Source organism: Polyodon spathula, chromosome 24, assembly GCF_017654505.1.
Source record: "Polyodon spathula isolate WHYD16114869_AA chromosome 24, ASM1765450v1, whole genome shotgun sequence".
NCBI classification, from domain to species: Eukaryota; Metazoa; Chordata; class Actinopteri; order Acipenseriformes; family Polyodontidae; genus Polyodon; species Polyodon spathula.
The window spans coordinates 17,421,400-17,440,703 of NC_054557.1; the positions used below are offsets into that span (position 1 = coordinate 17,421,400).

At 41.0% G+C, this 19,304-nt stretch overlaps 1 protein-coding gene across 2 annotated transcripts in view; it reads left to right on the plus strand.

Moving 5' to 3' along the window:
* LOC121299046 (cytosolic carboxypeptidase 4) overlaps nucleotides 1–19,304 on the plus strand; it is a 100,268-nt gene that overhangs the window by 61,584 nt on the left and 19,380 nt on the right. For both annotated transcript variants that reach the window (XR_005947353.1, XM_041226529.1), the window contains exons 19-22: nucleotides 4,987–5,116; nucleotides 6,018–6,149; nucleotides 6,299–6,475; nucleotides 15,382–15,542. Coding sequence is in view for 1 of the 2 variants with exons in the window: in XM_041226529.1 (XP_041082463.1) it covers nucleotides 4,987–5,116; nucleotides 6,018–6,149; nucleotides 6,299–6,475; nucleotides 15,382–15,542 (600 nt within the window). In the remaining variant the exon portion in view is untranslated. The remainder of the gene's footprint in view (nucleotides 1–4,986; nucleotides 5,117–6,017; nucleotides 6,150–6,298; nucleotides 6,476–15,381; nucleotides 15,543–19,304) is intronic.

The window sequence follows — 19,304 nt, forward strand, 5'->3', positions numbered from 1 at the left end:
GGAGCTGGAGTTGCCAGCATAATGCTAACTGGCTCTTAGTTATCTCATGTTGTGTCTCACAGATGATAGCTCGATGTGTGGAGAAGTTAGATAATGGTCCTTCAGAGTGACAAATGACTGTTATCTGGTCTGTTGCTCACAGCATATCACTATCAGATAATGCCTCAGGGCTCCTGGCAAACACAAACTTGAACTATGAGCAGTCCAATAAGATGCAGCTCTAACGAGCTAGGCAGAAATTACCGAGAGAGGGGAAATCAATTTGTTTGATCCCCCATAGTCACTAATTTGTTTTGGGATAGGTGGTCCCTCCGTTCCCCTCTTCCAGGTGGTCTCATACTGGGAGGCTGGCATTCATTATTTAATCTTTCTCCGAGGGGCTCAACGCTGGGAAGATTTTGGCAGCATTATGCATCTGTTGATTTATAAATGTTTCATGCAATTACTTGTGGATGTTTCCGTTATGAATTATTATTATTATTATTATTATTATTATTATTATTATTATTATTATTATTATTTATTATTATTATTATTATTATTATTATTATCATCACTTCAAGCATATTATTCTGCATGTCTGTTTTCAGATGTGTGTCTGCCTGGTCGAGGAGGATAGGGCAGTGCCTTCAGTTAGACAATAGTTACCAGGCTTAATATGCTGCAGTGAGTATGAGACAATGAAGTGGAATGTGTGAGTGGTTAATTGGGCTGCTGTTGTGACCTGCCCGTTCCCCCTGGGATCTTCTCATTACCCTGGCAACCATGTTTGAAAAAATAAAAAAGGGCGCTTCAGAAACCGGAAAAAAAGGTTTATTTGACATCCTTGCAGGTTGCGTGCAGCACCTGTTTAATCGAATGACCAGTTTTGCTTGCATACCACTTTCGTTTCTGATGACTGCCCCCCCAAAAGTGGATTGATTGTTCAGGCACCGGTGTTGCACTGAAGCATGAAGCCTACAGACTGTACTGCACAACTCTTTATATTAAACACATGCTTTTACTGTCTTGCCTGTTGCAATACATGTATTCCAGGGTCAGCTGGTAACTGCTGTCTGAGTCACTGCACATACAGTAGGACTGTTATGGAGAGAAATGACTTCGGAAGCAGACAGCCCAGACAGCCGGATACAAATTTTACATTAAAAAAAGCAAATTGCAATAATACGTAGCACACTGGAGGCAAAGACAGCTGAGAATGTCTCTCAGTAGATGGAAGTGCATTTATATCGGTGCTCTTGTGTGTTACATGCAGGTGTATTTATATTGTTTTAGAGTAAGTGCCTTTTCATACCAGCCAAGTCAGGTTTGTTTTACTTCAATTACCCCCTCTGTGTTCTATCATGAAGGTAATTTGAAAAGCAGTTTACTGCAGTGTAATCAAAGCTCAACTTTAGTAACTCGGATTTCATTATTTTAAGGTTGATCGTATTGAATGCTTTTTTGAGATCAATACAAATAGCTGCAGTAAATAAACCTTTATATCCATAACAAGATATCTGTAATTGAAGACCTTGGGGATTGCTGTAATATGGTTTTAAACAGGTTCTCAAATCAAATTGCTACAAGATTAAAATATAATGTTCTTAACATAGTTCGTTACTCAAGCCTGGATTCATTTGATTTCTGATTTTGACACAGAAGCAACAAAGGACTGGGGCCACTCACTGCTGTGTAGACAAGCTCTAGGTCTTAGCAATGGTTTGATCTCCAGCTGCTTCTAGTGCTGGGTCTTTTAACAGTCAATAAAGAGGCATTTAAAATAATTGCTGAGGGAAAGATTCACAACTTAAGTCCCATATTTGAACAGCATGATACTAAAAATCAAAAATCATATTTGGGCTTTTGAATTATGAACAGAATGTAACTGTTTTGTTTTTATCTCCTCTGGGGAGCTTTTGAATCAACAACAGAAGGTATATAAAAAAGCTACATATTCTGCTCAAACATTTGCCTTGTTTGAAAAACACAAAACTCACTGATCAAATGCATGCAACATAATTAACTGATAAATGATTTGAAGCCCTAGGTTTTGTGATCTCTAATTAAACCAATTAGATGGGTTGCAGGATCTTTTAGCTGTATTCCAATCTCATATTCTCGAGCAGCAACTGGGGTTACCTTATTCCAAATGCTTGGAGAACAAAGAGTCATACTGTACCCCTCTGATGTCTGGAATTACAACTCCTTCAAATAAATAAGATCAGTAAAGTTTGAATTGTGAAGGACCTTTGATTCATGCTTTCTTTTACAGGCCTGTTAAGAGATACAGAAAGGACTCTGCAGTTGATTAACTGCAAGGGAGGAGTGATAGCATGCTCAGCGGTGCATTGTTTTAGCTTGGCACACTCCATTATCACATGCATTACACACTGTTCACTATTCCGCCCGTTACTGCACAGTTCTATACATCTATTGCTTGCTTTTAGTGCTTTGTTGCGTCAGTTTATGATTTGAAACCATTCAAGCCCGACATCTTACTTCTGTTCAAAGTAACCAAGCATGTCTTTCAGGCCTGGTGCGTTTTTAAGTGTCACAAGTGCATTAACCTCACAGAGTTTAAATTAGGCGTGAGGAGACATATTAATGTTGCTGGCAGTAATCCATAGACCAAGCCTTTAAAAAAAAAACACTGACTTGGACACTCCTGGAGAGCAGTGCTAGTGCTGTTCTGGCAGGTCACAGGTAGGTCTGAAGTCCTATTAAAAACACTGGCTTGGACACGCCTGGAGAGCGGTGCTAGTGCTGTTCTGGCAGGTCACAGGTAGGTCTGAAGTCTTATTAAAAACAAAGCAACAATTCAACAATCTTTTCATGCAGATCTACAGTGGAAAACTTTCTTGTTTTGTTTTTTTTTGTTTTTTTTATATTCCAGCAGTCAACCGTGAAATATGAAATTATTTAATATAATTTCTAAAGACATAATATTGACGTCAGGCCAAAAAACCACTCTAGTCTGTATAGAGCTAATTCCCATTAGCTCAGTGCTCTCCTCCTGGCCATTTACACAAGAAAATACATGCGTGGGCTTATCTGCTTTCAAGATTCCTTGTTGTAGCTACCTTGCTGTTACTTTCCCTGCATTGTGTACGTTTGTGCATGTATGTGTATGTGCATGTATATATTCACAAAGATTTGCTTAAATTATGAATCTGGCCATGAAAAACAAATCAATAACAAAGCTAGGACTTGTAATTAAAGGGGATGTGTTGCGCAGTACTGTACTGTATATTTTATAGGCATAAGTAGTGTTGCTAAGAGTGGCACTTGACATATTTGTTTGTTATGAATTATTCTAAATTAAGACAGAACACAGCTCTCAGGTACACAAAATGCAATAAATAGAAGATGAGGCCTTGGCAATTCATCAAGAAAACTACAAAATCACTGCGTCACAATACTGAAAACAAAATGCAAGCTGACTTTAATTGTACATCCCTGTGTTCACTTTGATCTCATCTTGTTCTGTGCCAAATCTCTCATTAATTATTAGTACCTGGCACCATGTCAGAGGATTGACCAGGAAGCCACATGCAGAGTGCCAAACATTCTATATTAAATACTGGTATATGAAATGCTTTAAAATTTCAACAGTGTTTCTGTAATGCTGCACTTACACAACACAATGCAATCAGTAAAACATGCTGTTCAAACATGGATAACTCAGTAAGCTTTCCATGAAATATGCTAAAAATACATTTACAAACAACCACGGTGAAAACAAGCTAGCCCCCAGTTTTGTTTAGCTTTAGTTAATACAGTAACATCTCATATTTAATTTCCTTTGATTGCATCATGTATTCACTAAGATTGTACTTGTGTCTGCAAAACTACAATGTAGTTTTTGTCATCTAAGTGGTTTATGCAATGGCTGCAATGTTGGTTTCCTATGTTGCAAGACCTTTGACTAACCAGTATGCTGTGTTTGTATGGTCTGGCTTTAGCTAGTTGCACCTGCTTTACGTTACGTTCCCACAGTTTTGCATGAGTGCCGGTCAGTGTGTGTTGTTCTGAGACAGACACAGCGGTGTTTGAGACTCGCGTTCTACCTTTGCTGCCATTTCATTAAAAGAATAATGAAACACATTTGTTCAAGCCAAGTGTGTAGCGCCCTACCTAACACTGTAACTAGAAAGTATGCGCTCTCTATCCCATTAGACCTCAACTATGAAAGGGAAAATCAATTACTTTGTTTGGTCTTTTAAGGAAAATTTGATTTTTGGAAATCTAATGTTAGGTTAGTATATTTTTTATGCTCTTTTCCTCAAATCTGCTTCTACTACGAGATGCAAGCTCTTCAATTGAAAATTCAGAGGAAAGGATACACGAAATTGAAATCAACCAATTCAGCAGGAAAACATGGAGATATACATGATAGAATTTCCACTGCAAGATTTTTGTATCTGTTCTTCTACAGCAGGTGTCCTCAATATAATGTGGACATGTGTGTATATATTCAGCATGGAAGTGGTTTAAAACTCACAGACTTTTTTTATTTACACTTGATACACGATATAGACAACCTCTGGTCACGCTGGTGCAGCCAGAAGATCCAATGTTTGAATCTCATCTGAGAGAGCCACCAAGCCCCCAACACACTCAAGGGAAACAAAATGGACAATCATTGAGGCTTGAACCTACAATGTAGAAGGGACATATTTGTCCTGCAAATAACATTTTTGCAACGAGGTGGAGCAAGAAACAGCATTTAAAATGTACTGAGAGGCTGGATCTGGTCATCCACATGGTCAGTTTTCTCATTCTCAAATGTCTTTTAAGAAGAAACCGTTTGAACAACGGCTCAATTCCTTGTGTGCCCGAAGTGCTTAACCCTTTCAAAGCCAATACAGTTCCATGGTAAATGAATTCCCTTCACAGCAGGCATCTCAAGGTGATTTAGGTGGGCTAATGGGCTGTGGATGGCATTGATCAGCCTTGGCATGGCTCCCTGCTGTATGCTAAGCGTGCTCTCCTGTGTGATTTCAGGCATCGCTGCTCCCTGAGTGGAGAGGATCTGAACAGACAATGGATGAAGCCAGACCTGAAGTTGAGCCCCACAATCTACCATGCTAAGGGCTTTCTCTACTACCTCAATAGTATTGGGAGGACTCCGCTGGTGAGTGTGGCCTTTCAAAGCCCTTCAGTACCAACTTCACTGCTCTGTGCGCATTTCACGTGCTGTACTTCAGGTGCTGTATTTCACTTGCTGTATTTCACACACTGAATTTCAGGTGCTCTATTTCACGTGCTGTATTTCAGGTGCTCTATTTCACGTGCTGTATCTTACGCTTGTCAAAGCTGTAACGTGTGAGTATGAAGGGTTTGCGCAAGTGTGTCACAGAGAGGCTCTTACACTCAATAGCTTCCCTCAGTTTCACTTCCTTGAGCTCCAGAGAAATGTATCAGTGACTCCCCCCTCCCTATTGCCAAACCTGCCTATATAAAATCTGCAGAGTAACAAGAAAAGAATGTATAATCAGCATAACTGTTCCTATGCTATGAAAGGCAGATTGACATTTGGCCCTGCACATCTTTTTTTTTTGGCAAGCCCAGCAGGCACAGATCGCAGTAGCTGGCCTTTCCTCTGTAGCTCTGATAGCGCACCCAAGGTTGTTAGTGCTAAGGCTATTGCTCTTGCCCAGACCGTGAGACAGTGTAACTTTGTTTTAATGTACTCGCTTGAACAATGGAGCTCAGTAGTGTTTTCAAATTTAAAGTTGAACTCTCTTATACTGTAGATTACTTACTTTCAAATGAAAATTTCATGGCTGTGTACTGCAGCACTGCACCTCCAGATCAGCTGTATTCACAGAATATGAATTACAAGCTAAACACGTAAAAAGAGCTATGAAAAATGTATTTCTAGTTTGTATGTTCTGTACAAGGCTCAGCGCAATCTTGCCTCAATCTGAGGTTGGAGGCCTTGAACAACTTCTTAAGACATGATATTAAACGGGCTCATTCTGAATGCAGAACGGGAGATTCCTGCTAGCTCTAACCTTTTCTAACCCCTGCAGGTATTCTGTGATTATCATGGACACTCACGGAAGAAGAATGTCTTCTTGTATGGCTGCAGCATCAAGGAGACATTATGGCAGTCTGGCTCCACTGTCAACACTATGGCACTGAAGGAGGACCCTGGATACCGGGTAGGATCCTCCTTATGTTTAGTGTATCTGTCCTGATCTGTGTGGTACACAGAGGCTTATTTGTTTGCCTTCCCTAAGCAAGGCTGCAGTGCCAGTGTAACGGGGATGGAGTTTCCATTAGGACTGAGGAATAACATTTGCTGTTGCAGACTCTTCCCAAAATCCTGGACAAGATAGCGCCAGCATTTGCCTTCCAGAGCTGCAGTTTCCTGGTGGAGAAGTCTCGGGCATCAACGGCGCGGGTGGTCGTGTGGAGAGAGATGGGGGTGGTGAGGAGCTACACCATGGAGAGCACCTACTGCGGCTGTGACCAGGGGCTCTACAAGGTGGGTGCTGCAGCTCTTTGTGCTTTGCACAGGGATCGGGTCCCTTCAGTAACTCCCTTCCCATTCAGGTTCCTCTGTGGTGGTTGGGTATCCCAGACTTGTGTTTAGCAAGTAATACAGTCTCTTTGAGAAGATGCATGAACAAATTACAAGCTTTTCCTCCATTTCACGCATGCTAATATGCTTGCAACTTGTTAAGGCTGTCGTGCCACAGGGCAGGAATGTTCTGCCAGTGTGACCAAACGGGGGCAGTCATTGGAGGAAGGATTCTGTATCTGCAGTCGATGTATTACAACAGATCAGACATCAAAACCAGAAGCCTCAGGCTCAGTGATATAGGGATTAGTCCAGGCAGGACGCAGGCTATTTGTCTAGTTAAGTGCCTTTTAGAAATAACACAAAAATGAAAGGAAAGGTAATTTGTTGCCATAGCAGCACTCAATCTAGAATCAAAGTAACCCCTGCAAATATGACATGTCGAAGATGCTGTATCTGGCTCGGATAATGTATCACTGCACACCAGCTCTCTCCATTTATTAAACAGGCTTAAGACAGCTGCCACCAAGCTGCCTGCAGGCCCGCAGGCTTCAGAGAACTTGGTGATGACATCATCACTGCTCCTTAGTGCACCTAGTCGCCTTGGAAACCAGGGAGTGGATGCCTTTAATTAAATGACAACATCACTATGTAAATAATTCAGATGGTGTATACAGTACATTGTCTTTGTCACTGGAAATCGTAGTGTTTTGTTTATCTGCTACATAACCGTACCCGTGATAAGTAGTAATTTGAAACAACATTTTAGGCCAAATGATCACAATCCGAATAGCAAACAGTGCAGTACATTGGAGGAGTCAGCTCTCCAGTCAGCACAATATACATTCTTATTCTCAATTAAAGGTGAACTTAACTCTAGGAAAAAATAACAATGCACATAAACAGTTGTGACTTGAGGTGACTTGAAAATATTGTCTAGACTTTCTTTCATAGCGTAGCCAAAAAACATCAGGACATTACTGAACAATATGATTAGCTGTTTACCTTTCAAAAGACAGTAAGACAAGTAAGACTAACTGATGAATGTACCTCCCCTCTACCCTCTCCATCTCATGCTTATTCTCTTGGTCTCTTCTTCTTCACTTCAATTAGCCCCGTTGTGTGTAAAAATAGATCTGTTAATATGTGTTGTTTGTGATGCACAGTGTTCTAAAACGAGCAGCATTCTGAATGCTCTTTAAAAAATAAAAAAGAACATTAATGTATCCAAATGGTGTGACAGACCATCAGGCTGTGGAACAGGTCTAATACAAAATGAACTGGAGTGTCCCTCTCCAAGTCTTTAGTGTACCTGAACGGCCAGCACAAGCCTCCCTGAATTCAGCTCTAATTCATCCCAATTAGCGGCCCCCGCTCAACATGGGAGCCAGCGCAGAGAAAAGAGGCTTAATTACTCCCTCAGCCAGTCACTAAATCAGCTGCAAGTTCACTAAATTACCATGTACGAGTGCCCGTGTTCCGCCGAGAACAAATGAGAGGGGCCTGTGCTCAAAAAGTAGTTGAAAACACGCCTTCTCTTTTTCAGACAGGATTACTGTTAATTCATTAAAAAAACATTGGCAGATGTATTTTATCATGTAGGGTTAGGTTGTGCAAATATTGATTGCACACACAGAGCATTCTTTCTTTATATATTTACACTGCTGTTTAAGACCTATAGAACTGAAAGTCACAGATATTGAGTGGAGATATGAAATGTCCTCCAGAAAGAACTGTTTCAATACAGAAAAAAAAAACAATCAAGATTGAAATAGAAAACACAGACCGAGCAGCTTCAAAGCAAAAGATTCTGAGTCCTCGCTATGCATCACGAGTTCTTCTTTTTTCTCATATCTGTGCTGGAATGTTAAATTGAGAAGGTTTTAGAGAAAAAGAGAAAGGCCGAACCCAAGTTTTGCTCTCTTTAAAAGTGAGCAGGAGACGGTAAAGGCTTCGACTTTAGATAAACTGAAACACTTCCAGTTTCTGGAGTGACAGAAGAGCATGGGAACCCCATCATGGATGGGCTGAGTCAGCCAAGGGAGGGAGGCTTCAAAGGAAAGTGATTTACATCTCAAACACACCACCTCTACTCACCTGCAGCATGCTGTTCCTGCAGGCAAGGAATAGTTTCATCAGTTTCTTTTTTATTTTAACCTACAAAATTACTTTTTATTTTATTTTTTTCACTACATCAAAGTAATTGCTGGCAAATAATGTAGAGTCCAACTCGCTTTCTGGTTAGTTCTGAGGGAGAGGGAGGCAGAGTAGCCTTGTGATAGTGCTGGGGGAAGGAAGCAGGATCCGAGAGACAGTAGCCTGCCTAGTAGTGTGAGCTAAAGGATCAGGAGGAAGGCTGCCCTACTGCTTACATGTATGGATGAAGGTTACGTGTGAGGGATGCAATGCAGGGACTGGGAGAGGCTGCAATAATGTAACGACAGACAGTGTATCCAGTGTCGAGAGCTCATAACACAGAACCCAGGTACCTGTTTTTAAATCCTATCTCAACGACAGTACTTGCTTCCTTGATGAGCACTGTGGGGAGTGACATGACCTCCTTGTGCACCCAGCTATAAGAATCAGTACAAACAAGAACACAAGCCAACCATGACATTGTTTCAACCTTGATAGATCATTTCTGAAGGAAATAATTTGAATGTGAAAATGTACTTCATAAAATATTAATCAATATCTAATCCTGAAGAATAATCACAAAGCAAATACCAAAAAGAAGTGGGAAATGCGTGCACGACAGAAACCGAGGGATTCTCAGAGCAAATAGTCTACCCTCAATCTGGAGTGTTCTTCATGCTCACTGGAGTTTCTTGGGACAGAAATGAATACAACAACTTCCAGAAGGGGTTCAATTCCACTGAATACAGCAAGTTCTTACGTTGAAATTGGGATGTACTTTGTGGGATATAGAGTATAGTACACTATATGTTGCTTACTTAAATTAAAGAAAAGTATGTGCTGGAAGTACATTACAATGTATTGAACATGTTCTTCAAATATAAAACATAAAAATGGCTGCAATTATTGGGGCAAAATAAATGATATGCAAAATAGAAGTGTTTAGTATTGTGGGCAGGAGCACTTTGTTGTGTAAATTGTCACCGGTTTCTCAAAGTGGCACAGACTTGAATGGGTGCAGAAACCTAGTTAATAGTCTTCTAGAGGACAATGTGCACTGCTGCCCACATTTCAGACTGCCTGTAGCTGTCAGCTGTGTATAATTGTGTACGGGCTTGCTTTTAAATGAGAATGCACTCTAAACCCAGCTCAGGACTTTGTTGCTGGTTTGTCACCCTGGTTGAGTAGCTTTGTTCTGGTGGCAGGGGTCAAAACATTAGCTGGTAGGGCTTTTAATAGAGAAGGAAATATCATTTAGTATCTTATTGAAACCTTACATTGCAACTGACACCCTAATACAGGATGCATACCAAATACCGTAATGCAGCTCTATAATAAACAACGTTTTTAAACTTGCTGATAAGCACTGCACTGCTCTGCTGTTTCCTTAATGGGATTTCCAGAGACAGGTAGGTCTGTCAAGACGAACTAGAATTCTTATTTTATTTATGTAACATTAGCAATTCCAAATACCCCGGGGAGCGTGCAGTGTGGTTGAACTACACAGCACATTGCAATAGGACCGCTGCTTCTGATCCTTTCATCAGATACTCTAGTCTACAACATGGGAGCTTAGGTATTTATAAGACTCGAATCTCTTTAGGGCTTTTTTCTTCTGCTATGGTCTAGCATTAAAATATGAATAATATATATCTATACCAGTATCTGTATTTAGGGGTCCAAAGTTATATAAGAACTAAAGAAAGATTACAAACGAGAGGAGGCCATTCGGCCCAACTTGCTCGTTTGGTTGTTAGTAGCTTATTGATCCCAGAAATCAAGCAGCTTCTTGAAGGATCCCAGGGTGTCAGCTTCAACAACATTACTGGGGAGTTGATTCCAGACCCTCACAATTATCTGTGTAAAAAAGTGCCTCCTATTTTCTGTTAAGAATGCCCCTTTGTCTAATCTCCATTTGTCACCCTTGGTCCTTGTTTCTTTTTTCAGGTCAAAAAAGTCCCTTGGGTTGACACTGTCAATACCTTTTAGAATTTTGAATGCTTGAATTAGGTCGCCGCGTAGTCTTCTTTGTTCAAGACTGAACAGATTCAATTATTTTAGCCTGTCTGCATATGACATGCCTTTTAAACCCAGAATAATTCTGTTCGCTCTTCTTTGCACTCTTTCTAGAGCAGCAATATCTTTTTTATAGCGAGGTGACCAGAACTGCACACAATATTCAAGATGAGGTCTTACTAATGCATTGTACAGTTTTAACATTACTTCCCTTGATTTAAATTCAACACTTTTCACAATGTATCCGAGCATCTTGTTGACCTTTTTTATAGCTTCCCCACATTGTCTAGATGAAGACATTTCTGAGTCAACAAAAACTCCTAGGTCTTTTTCATAGATTCCTTCTCCAATTTCACTATCTCCCATATGATATTAATAATGCACATTTTTATTTCCTGTGTGCAGTACCTTCTACTTTTCTCTATTAAATGTCATTTGCCAAGTGTCTGCCCAGTTCTGAATCTTGTCCACATCATTTTGAATGACCTTTGCTGCTGTTTGCCACTCCTCCTATTTTTGTGTTGTCTGCAAATTTAACAAGTTTGCTTACTATACCAGAATCTAAATAATTAATGTAGATTAGAAATAGCAAAGGACCTAATACTGATCACTGTGGTACTCCACTGGTTACCATACTCCATTCTGAGGTTTCTCCTCTAATCAGTACTTTCTGTTTTCTGTCGTTGCTCTATCTATTTTAACAACAAAAACCAAAGTGCACTCATTGCATCTTTCATGTACCCTTTAATACCTCAAGGGTGCGAGCAACCCTGAGTTAAACAGAGGCATCAACTAGTACCAGTACGAGAATGGATTGAGTGTCCCCTTCAGAAGCTCTTGTTCTCAAGGTGTGCTGGCTGAATGCTGTTTGTGGTTTTCTTGAATCAGATTTTGGATAGCACACAGACTATAATATTCAGTAAAACTGAAAGGAAGGTATGAAGTTCATTCAAACCCAGTAATGTAAAGGCAGTAGTTATGATCATTTAGAACATTCCAAGCGCTCTGTAAATATTATGCATTATTAACATGGCAGGGTTACATTTACATGCAAACATTTGTTTAAAATATCCCCTAAACCTAAAGCCCCCTGCCCCCCTATAAATGAAATGTTAGCAGCCCAATTAAAGAACGTAGCTGCAGGCTTGTAAGACTGACGTGGAGTCTGCTCCTCCAGCCGCAGTGGTGTATAAATCGGTCTCTGTGCCTGCTGGTGCTGCATACTGATTCCAGCATCTTCACTCACTGCACAGAGCGAGGGGATCTCACAGGCATGGCAGAAGCGTATCGATCAAAAGCACAAAACTCTCTGAACTTCAGTCTTTTAAGAAACAAAAAAGCATGCTGTAAAATGGTGAATTGAATTTCGCTTTTGATGCTTTTTTTCCCAGTAGTGTTCACTTTGTGACTATCTCTGTTTAGAAACCGAGATTATTTCATAGTTACTCTGCTCTGCAAGCCCATGCTGCTGTCGTCAGGACAGGTTCACAGCCTCAGAGTCAGGGGAGTCAGCTGGGGAGTAACAGGACTGCAGTACCCGCTGTGTCTCCCACAGCCAGGGCTCAAGCATTTACTCTTTTTTCTTGTCATACAGAAACCATTCATATCATATCACACACATCCTTTGTGATAAAGCAATTGCATGCCGTGATCGAACCCATGGCTGCTGTGTTTGTTATTTGTAAATAAAGAGCTTGATAAGCACATGCTGCTGTTATTGTTTCTGAAGATCCTTCTCTCTCTTGGGCTGTTTGGAAGCTATTTGGTTGTATTGGTTTTGTTAGCCTGGTTAGGACCCCTGTTTCCCCTCCACCACAGTGGAGGTGTTGCAGTGATGGGGCTTGTTTTCTTGGTGAGGCATTACCAACACAGAGTCTATCCCACATGGAACCAGGGCCATGTGGTTTGACGATGACAGTAGATAGTGTCACTTACAATAAAGACTGCTCTTTCAAACCAGATTGATTCAATTGCAGATGAGAGGCGAATCTACTTTACTGATTTGGTATAATTGCAATTTCCATCTGTCGAGAGAGATTTTTCTATCTAATAAACAGATAAAAGAAGAAAAAAAATTATCTTGCCTGCAATATATAATAAAGTCAACTGAAATATAATTGGAAGTTTGAGCCATCTTTGTTAAAGAGCAAGGCAAGCAGTAAAAGTAGTTGTATTCAGTTCATGTGGACGTAGTTTTTGGTGCACCTTTGCCAGTGTTCATGTTCTTTAGGTTTCAAGTGTGCTTGGGGTTCTCATGTGTCTGCAGGTTCACCAGCACAGTTCAGATCTAAACTCAAATCACAAAGCACTCATGCTCCAATACTTGTGATCCTACAGTGCATCTCTTAAATGGGGCCTGAACTGTACATGTGAGTCTGGAGCCCTACATGCACTCCTATATAAGATTTCATTTGAGACGTGATGCTTCTATGAGAACAATGCAAACGTTATCCCTCGAGAACAGAAAGGAAGGGGCAGGGCTTGGGTAAGAGCAGCAGGGTACACTATCCCTCGAGAACAGAAAGGAAGGGGCAGGGCTTGGGTAAGAGCAGCAGGGTACGCTATCCCTCGAGAACAGAAAGGAAGGGGCAGGGCTTGGGTAAGAGCAGCAGGGTACGCTATCCCTCGAGAACAGAAAGGAAGGGGCAGGGCTTGGGTAAGAGCAGCAGGGTACGCTATCCCTCGAGAACAGAAAGGAAGGGGCAGGGCTTGGGTAAGAGCAGCAGGGTACGCTATCCCTCGAGAACAGAAAGGAAGGGGCAGGGCTTGGGTAAGAGCAGCAGGGTACGCTATCCCTCGAGAACAGAAAGGAAGGGGCAGGGCTTGGGTAAGAGCAGCAGGGTACGCTATCCCTCGAGAACAGAAAGGAAGGGGCAGGGCTTGGGTAAGAGCAGCAGGGTACGCTATCCCTCGAGAACAGAAAGGAAGGGGCAGGGCTTGGGTAAGAGCAGCAGGGTACGCTATCCCTCGAGAACAGAAAGGAAGGGGCAGGGCTTGGGTAAGAGCAGCAGGGTACGCTATCCCTCAAGAACAGAAAGGAAGGGGCAGGGCTTGGGTAAGAGCAGCAGGTTTGCACAACCTTTTGAATCGGCTGAGCCTTGTTGTTCTTTTATGTTTTATTCAGCATTGTTAAGTCTGCTCTTTCTTTTTGAAATCGTGTATGACTGTTTCCTTTAAAACATAATGATTTAAAAAAGAAAGATATATATCTTAATGAATTCATAGCAGTCATCTCATGATAGGGCAAGTTTTAAGTTAATTATTAAAGTCTACCATATTGTTAAATTAGGTGAGATACACTCGACTGTGAAAGCAATTAGTAAGTTCTGCATTTAATTTGGGCATGTGCTGAGACTAATTTGCTTTCTTATTAATAGGACACGTGCCAGACAAAGGTTAACAGCTTTACTTTGTAATGAGCTTCAACTTATTTGGTTCAGTATTAAACACAGCCTTCAATTGAGCTGATGTTTATGTAACTATTGTGCAGTCAATGGTTCAGAAACACACTCATTTTCACTGATAAATAAGGTTTTGAACTCCTCATTTTCAGTCTTCTTAATAAAGAGCTTACTTGTGTTTTAAAAGTCATTTCTGTGACAGTGTCATCAGTTTCCCTCAGAATGGCCTTTTCTCATTCCCAAATGTTTATGTTCTTAACAGCATCACCCTAAGCTGAAGTTACATCACTGTTAATTTGCACTTGCTCTGCGGTAGTCAAACTACACTTTGCTTTTTGTACCAGTTTACTGTATATATATATGACTTGAGCTTGGAGTAGCTGTCAATATATTTGAAGCTGTGAAAAATGGTACAGCGGCCATCAGAGATTTTGATAGACTGGTGTGTCAGAACAGCAGATTGCTTGACCAACTACTGAAGTGAACTGTGATCCTGTCACGTTGTAAACACAGAAATAATTGATTTTTCCCTGAATAAACAGCTACAGTTCTATGCATCGTGCTCATGTAACCCTTGTCGGCGTGCTGAATTCTGACTCTCCCGAATGCTTATTGTCAGTCCGATGGGCTGCTCCTGTGGTCAGGGTTGTCGTGGAAGGTGACGGGCGCTGTGCTATCACAGTGTGTCCCCAGGGCACCGCAGCGCACTGCACACACACTGCCGCTCACAGGAGACAGGTGGGGCTGTCAGACAAAGCCCCTGTCTCATTGTGATGCAGACCCTGCTTTACACATCATTGTGGATGTGCTCAGCTTTGAAAAGGCACGGCTTATCTACAGAGGCAGGAACTGCAGGAAGGAAACAGTTAGAGCTTGATAGAAAGAATGAAAGAATGAACCAGAGAAAGAGATAGCAGGAGAGAGCAGACAAGTAAAAGAGGAAGAGTCCCGCAGGAAAACAGTGTCGTTCTGTCATTCTGCCAAAAACACTACAGATAGAGAAGAAAGTGTTTATGAGGGTTATATAATCTAATAAGTAACACATCCTCAGTGAGGCATATTCAGAGACCATCATTTTACACATTTATAGTAAGATGCATATCTTTATCTGATCACAGGGGGTTTTGCTCCTCAACCATGCATCAGTTTGGGAAAGGGAAGTGCATGTTGCATGTTGCATGTTGCATGTTGCATGTTGCATGTTGCTTTCCTGTTGAATGAGTTTACTTCCCCCACCTCTTTGCAAGGAGGCTGGCATGTATGCACACATCTGCAAGTGAATGGAAATGCAATGAAAAGGGTTGCCTTCACCCCCAGGGTCTGCAGATTGGAACTCAAGAGCTGGAGGAGATGGGCTCCAAGCTGTGCCAGGGTCTTCTAGCTCTGAAGAGGAATTCTCTGCTCTACAGCAAGCTAATCATCCCTGCGTCTGCACTCGGAGAACTCAGTGACAACCGCCTGGATCACAAGTCCAACAGGTGAGTGACCCCAGTTTGTGTTTCTGTCATGTGACTTTCATTCACACAGTGCCAGGCTCAGCGATGCTCTTCTGTTACGGATCACTCCTGAAGAGTGAGAGGAGGTCATGGGATATATGCGCTGAGAGTCAAGCTGTAACTTGCAAAGCTGAACTTTTTGAACCAGAACTCTCACCCAGATTAGTCCATGTGGTTGTGATGGTAACATGGATTTACTGTGGTAATCGACAGCCTCCATTCAATAGTAAAATATAAAAGAAGCTTAAGAAACTATCCAGTTAGTGAAAATAAATATGTAATTAAAATAAATTACAGCAACAAAAGCAAGACCATTAACCTCATCTAGGCACACCCATTTAGAAAGAACATGTGTTTTCAGTGTATTTATAATCTAGAAGGCATTCATGCACAGCAAAGCTTTTTCCAAGAAGAGGTGCTGACCCGAAGGCACTTTATATATTAATGTCTCTGCAGAGTTAAAAACTAGTTCACAGCATTGATATATAAAGCATGTATACTTGCTGCCGCTCGTACAGACCAGGTTGGTCGCACGCTCAGAAATCTCTTATTCTTTTAGACTTGACTGTTAATAATTATATGCATCGATTCCTCTTGCATTTTATTTAAAAAATGTTACATTTTTTATTAAAACAAAACATGAAACAAACACAACGCATTTGAGACATAGCTGCATGAACACGACAGATACAATCTCTACAGCACCTGATGAAGACACACTGTGCGTTTTGTTTTAATAAATAATAAAAAGTTTTTGTAATACATATGGTGAATATGGGCCATTAATTTAAAATATATAGCTTGTCAATACAAATAAAACAATAAGTCAAACACACAGAATTAACTGAAGGAAACTTTTCACAAATCCAATGGTAACTCTTCCCTGTTCTCAACCCTGGCAGCAAGCCAGCTGGGAGGGGATTATTTTCTGGCAAATGAACCCTGGGAAGACCAGGAGCCATTGCCAAGCCCTGGGTCCCTGAAACAATCTTACAGCAGCTTCGTTTAAACAGCCGGTCATACATGCAGGTGTCTGCATGTAGTGTTGGTCCCAGGAGGCTGTATTAAATATAAATACGTTTTCAGGGCAATCTTAAAATGTTCCAATTGGATGCACAGTTAAGACATCAAAGCAAAGAGAAATATCTGATGGCTGTGTTTTTAATTACACTATTAACACTCATCCAGTCTGCCGTTAGTGTGGCTTAAATTCGGCAAAGACTCATCTCCATTCAGTTTAACACCTTCTTATCGGCTGGCAGCACAGACTCCTCGCAATTCTGCAGTTCCATGTTTTTGCAATAGGGTCCAGCAGTAAACTGATATAAACAACAGCATAGATAACTGCACTATTACTACCTGGGGACAACAAATCGAGGATCACTTATTACCTCCTAACCATAGATATGATGCAGCAAACCTGCTGTCTACAACGCCTTTTGTGTGTTCTGTTCTTTCAGTGCAATGTAATGGCATGTGAAGACCAGACAGATAAATAGAAGAGTACACACAAATCTACATTCACTGTTAAATCAAACGCAGACAGGGGATGCTACTGGAACACTAAACTGCTCAACATAAGAAAGCTGTGTTAGGGGAGCCTGTAAGCACTGTCTGTTTCATTTCCTACCTGTCTTTCACTCGGTCATCCACAGAAGCATAGTGTTCTGATTGGCAAAGCCTTGATCATGGTGCTGCAGCCCCCTGCCTATGCAGCCTCCTCCCTCTGCAGCCTCCTGCCTCTGCAGCCTCCTGTCTCTGCAGCCTCCTGCTTGCTCAACTGGTCTCTGAAAATCAGGAAGATAGATTTTATTAATATAAAATAAACCAAGGTTGCAGATTTTGATTTAGAAGACCAGCTTATGGAACTTGCTGTGGAGGAGATGAAGGCATATTGAACACACAAGAAATAAGAACATTTAATGAGAATCCCTTTAACCACACATCAGAACGCTGGCTGTTTAGAACAAAGTACACAGATTATTTAAAATTCAATATCAAATTGAAAGTCACCTTGGGATAATGAGCTGTGGTAAAAAAAAAATTAAAAAAATCTGCACCACAAACAGATCCAACTCTACAGAAAGCTCTCTAGCAATCTCTCCAGCATGGAATGATCATTCCCAATGCTTTTGACCCTGAGAGAACTGGTGTCAGTGTATCTGTGTAATTCATGAAACTATAGGATGGCTAGATGATTTGTGGAAATGGATTTCCACCCTTGCTGTCAGGGCTGTCCCAGTGAGCAGAGGTGGTGTTTCTTGGGGGTTGTGTGGTTTGCTTCATGTCATTTTGCTGGGTTTCTTGGAAGTTTTGTGGTTTGCTTCATGTCATTTGTGGGGTTTCTTGGCCGTTTTGTGGTTTGCTTCATGTCGTTTCATGGGGTTTCCTGGGAGTTTTGTAGTTTGCTTCATGTCATTTCTTGGGAATTTTGTGGTTTGCTTCCTGTCATTTCTTGGGAGTTTTATGGTTTGCTTCCTGTCGTTTCTTGGGAGCTTTGTGGTTTGCTTCATGTCGGTTATTGGGGGTTTTGTGGTTTGCTTCATGTCGTTTCGTGGGTTCTTGGGGATTTTGTGGTTTGCTTCATGTTGTTTGTGGAAAGAAGGATAGAAGGAAAGAAGGTTTATATGAACAAGGGTTGGGGAAAAAAACCCTGCTCACCTAAAACAGGTGTGATTTTCCATGATAACTGAAGAGAAAATAATGAGGTGAGACTTGAGAATAAATGAGAAAGGCAGGCTGATTGTTTACGGGTGCACCTGTCTGTTTCTCAGAGTTCACTCAGTTTGCCCCATCTGTGGGAGCATGCCAGTCTTAGAACAAAGTCACTGTCACTTTTAAAATAAGCAGCTCCCCCACAGCTTATGAAAAGCCTTCATGTTTTTATTGTGTAGAATAACAAATGCTGAGGTTTCAGTGTCTTGATGTCTCCTGCCTGCATTGGAGTGGCATTTTGATCCGTCTCCCTGACAGCTGACACGGCTGCTGTCAATAGATGAATATCAGTTTCCCTGAAACTCTTCCCCCTCCAGGATGTTGGCTGTGTGTAATCTGCAGACCCCCAGCACCTCCGTACTCTTCTATCAAAGCCCAGGATTTTCTGCAGTGAAGTGCTTTCTTTTTCACCTTTGCCAATCTTTCAATATCTCTGCTTGCTTTTTTACTTCCTTGCACAGAAAAAAACAAATTGGGTTTTTCGTATGTATCTATAAAGCCAAAGACATTCATCAAAATTCATTCAAAAATGAAGAGTGTCTCTTTTATTACCTCAATTTCATAGAAGCATACGGTACAATCAAATCGCTCTTCTGAAGGGGAAGAATATATCTCTTAAATCAAATATAAATTCATGTGAAAAAAAATGAGGTAACGCATTGAATCAAACAGATATAAAGGTTAATAATGAGCATCAGTAATCTAAATGTAATTATGTCTGAATTCCCATTGAATTTATATTGAAGTAAATATTTTACCGTAGCATATTTTCTCATGAAAATGCAAATCATGTAACAATTGCAGACCGTGTTCACTGATATCTTTCTACTGTCCGCATTTCACTTAATTGGCAGGACAGAATGAAACATTAGAGGGTAGCCATTAAGGGTATATTGTAATCGGAATGTCACTATGTGCCAGTGGTCACAAAGAAACCAGTGCCAAGCACCACAAACAACTGGTTAGGGTTAACTATGCATAATATCACTGGAATTCTGTGTAAGTTCACACGTATTTGCTATGTTACTG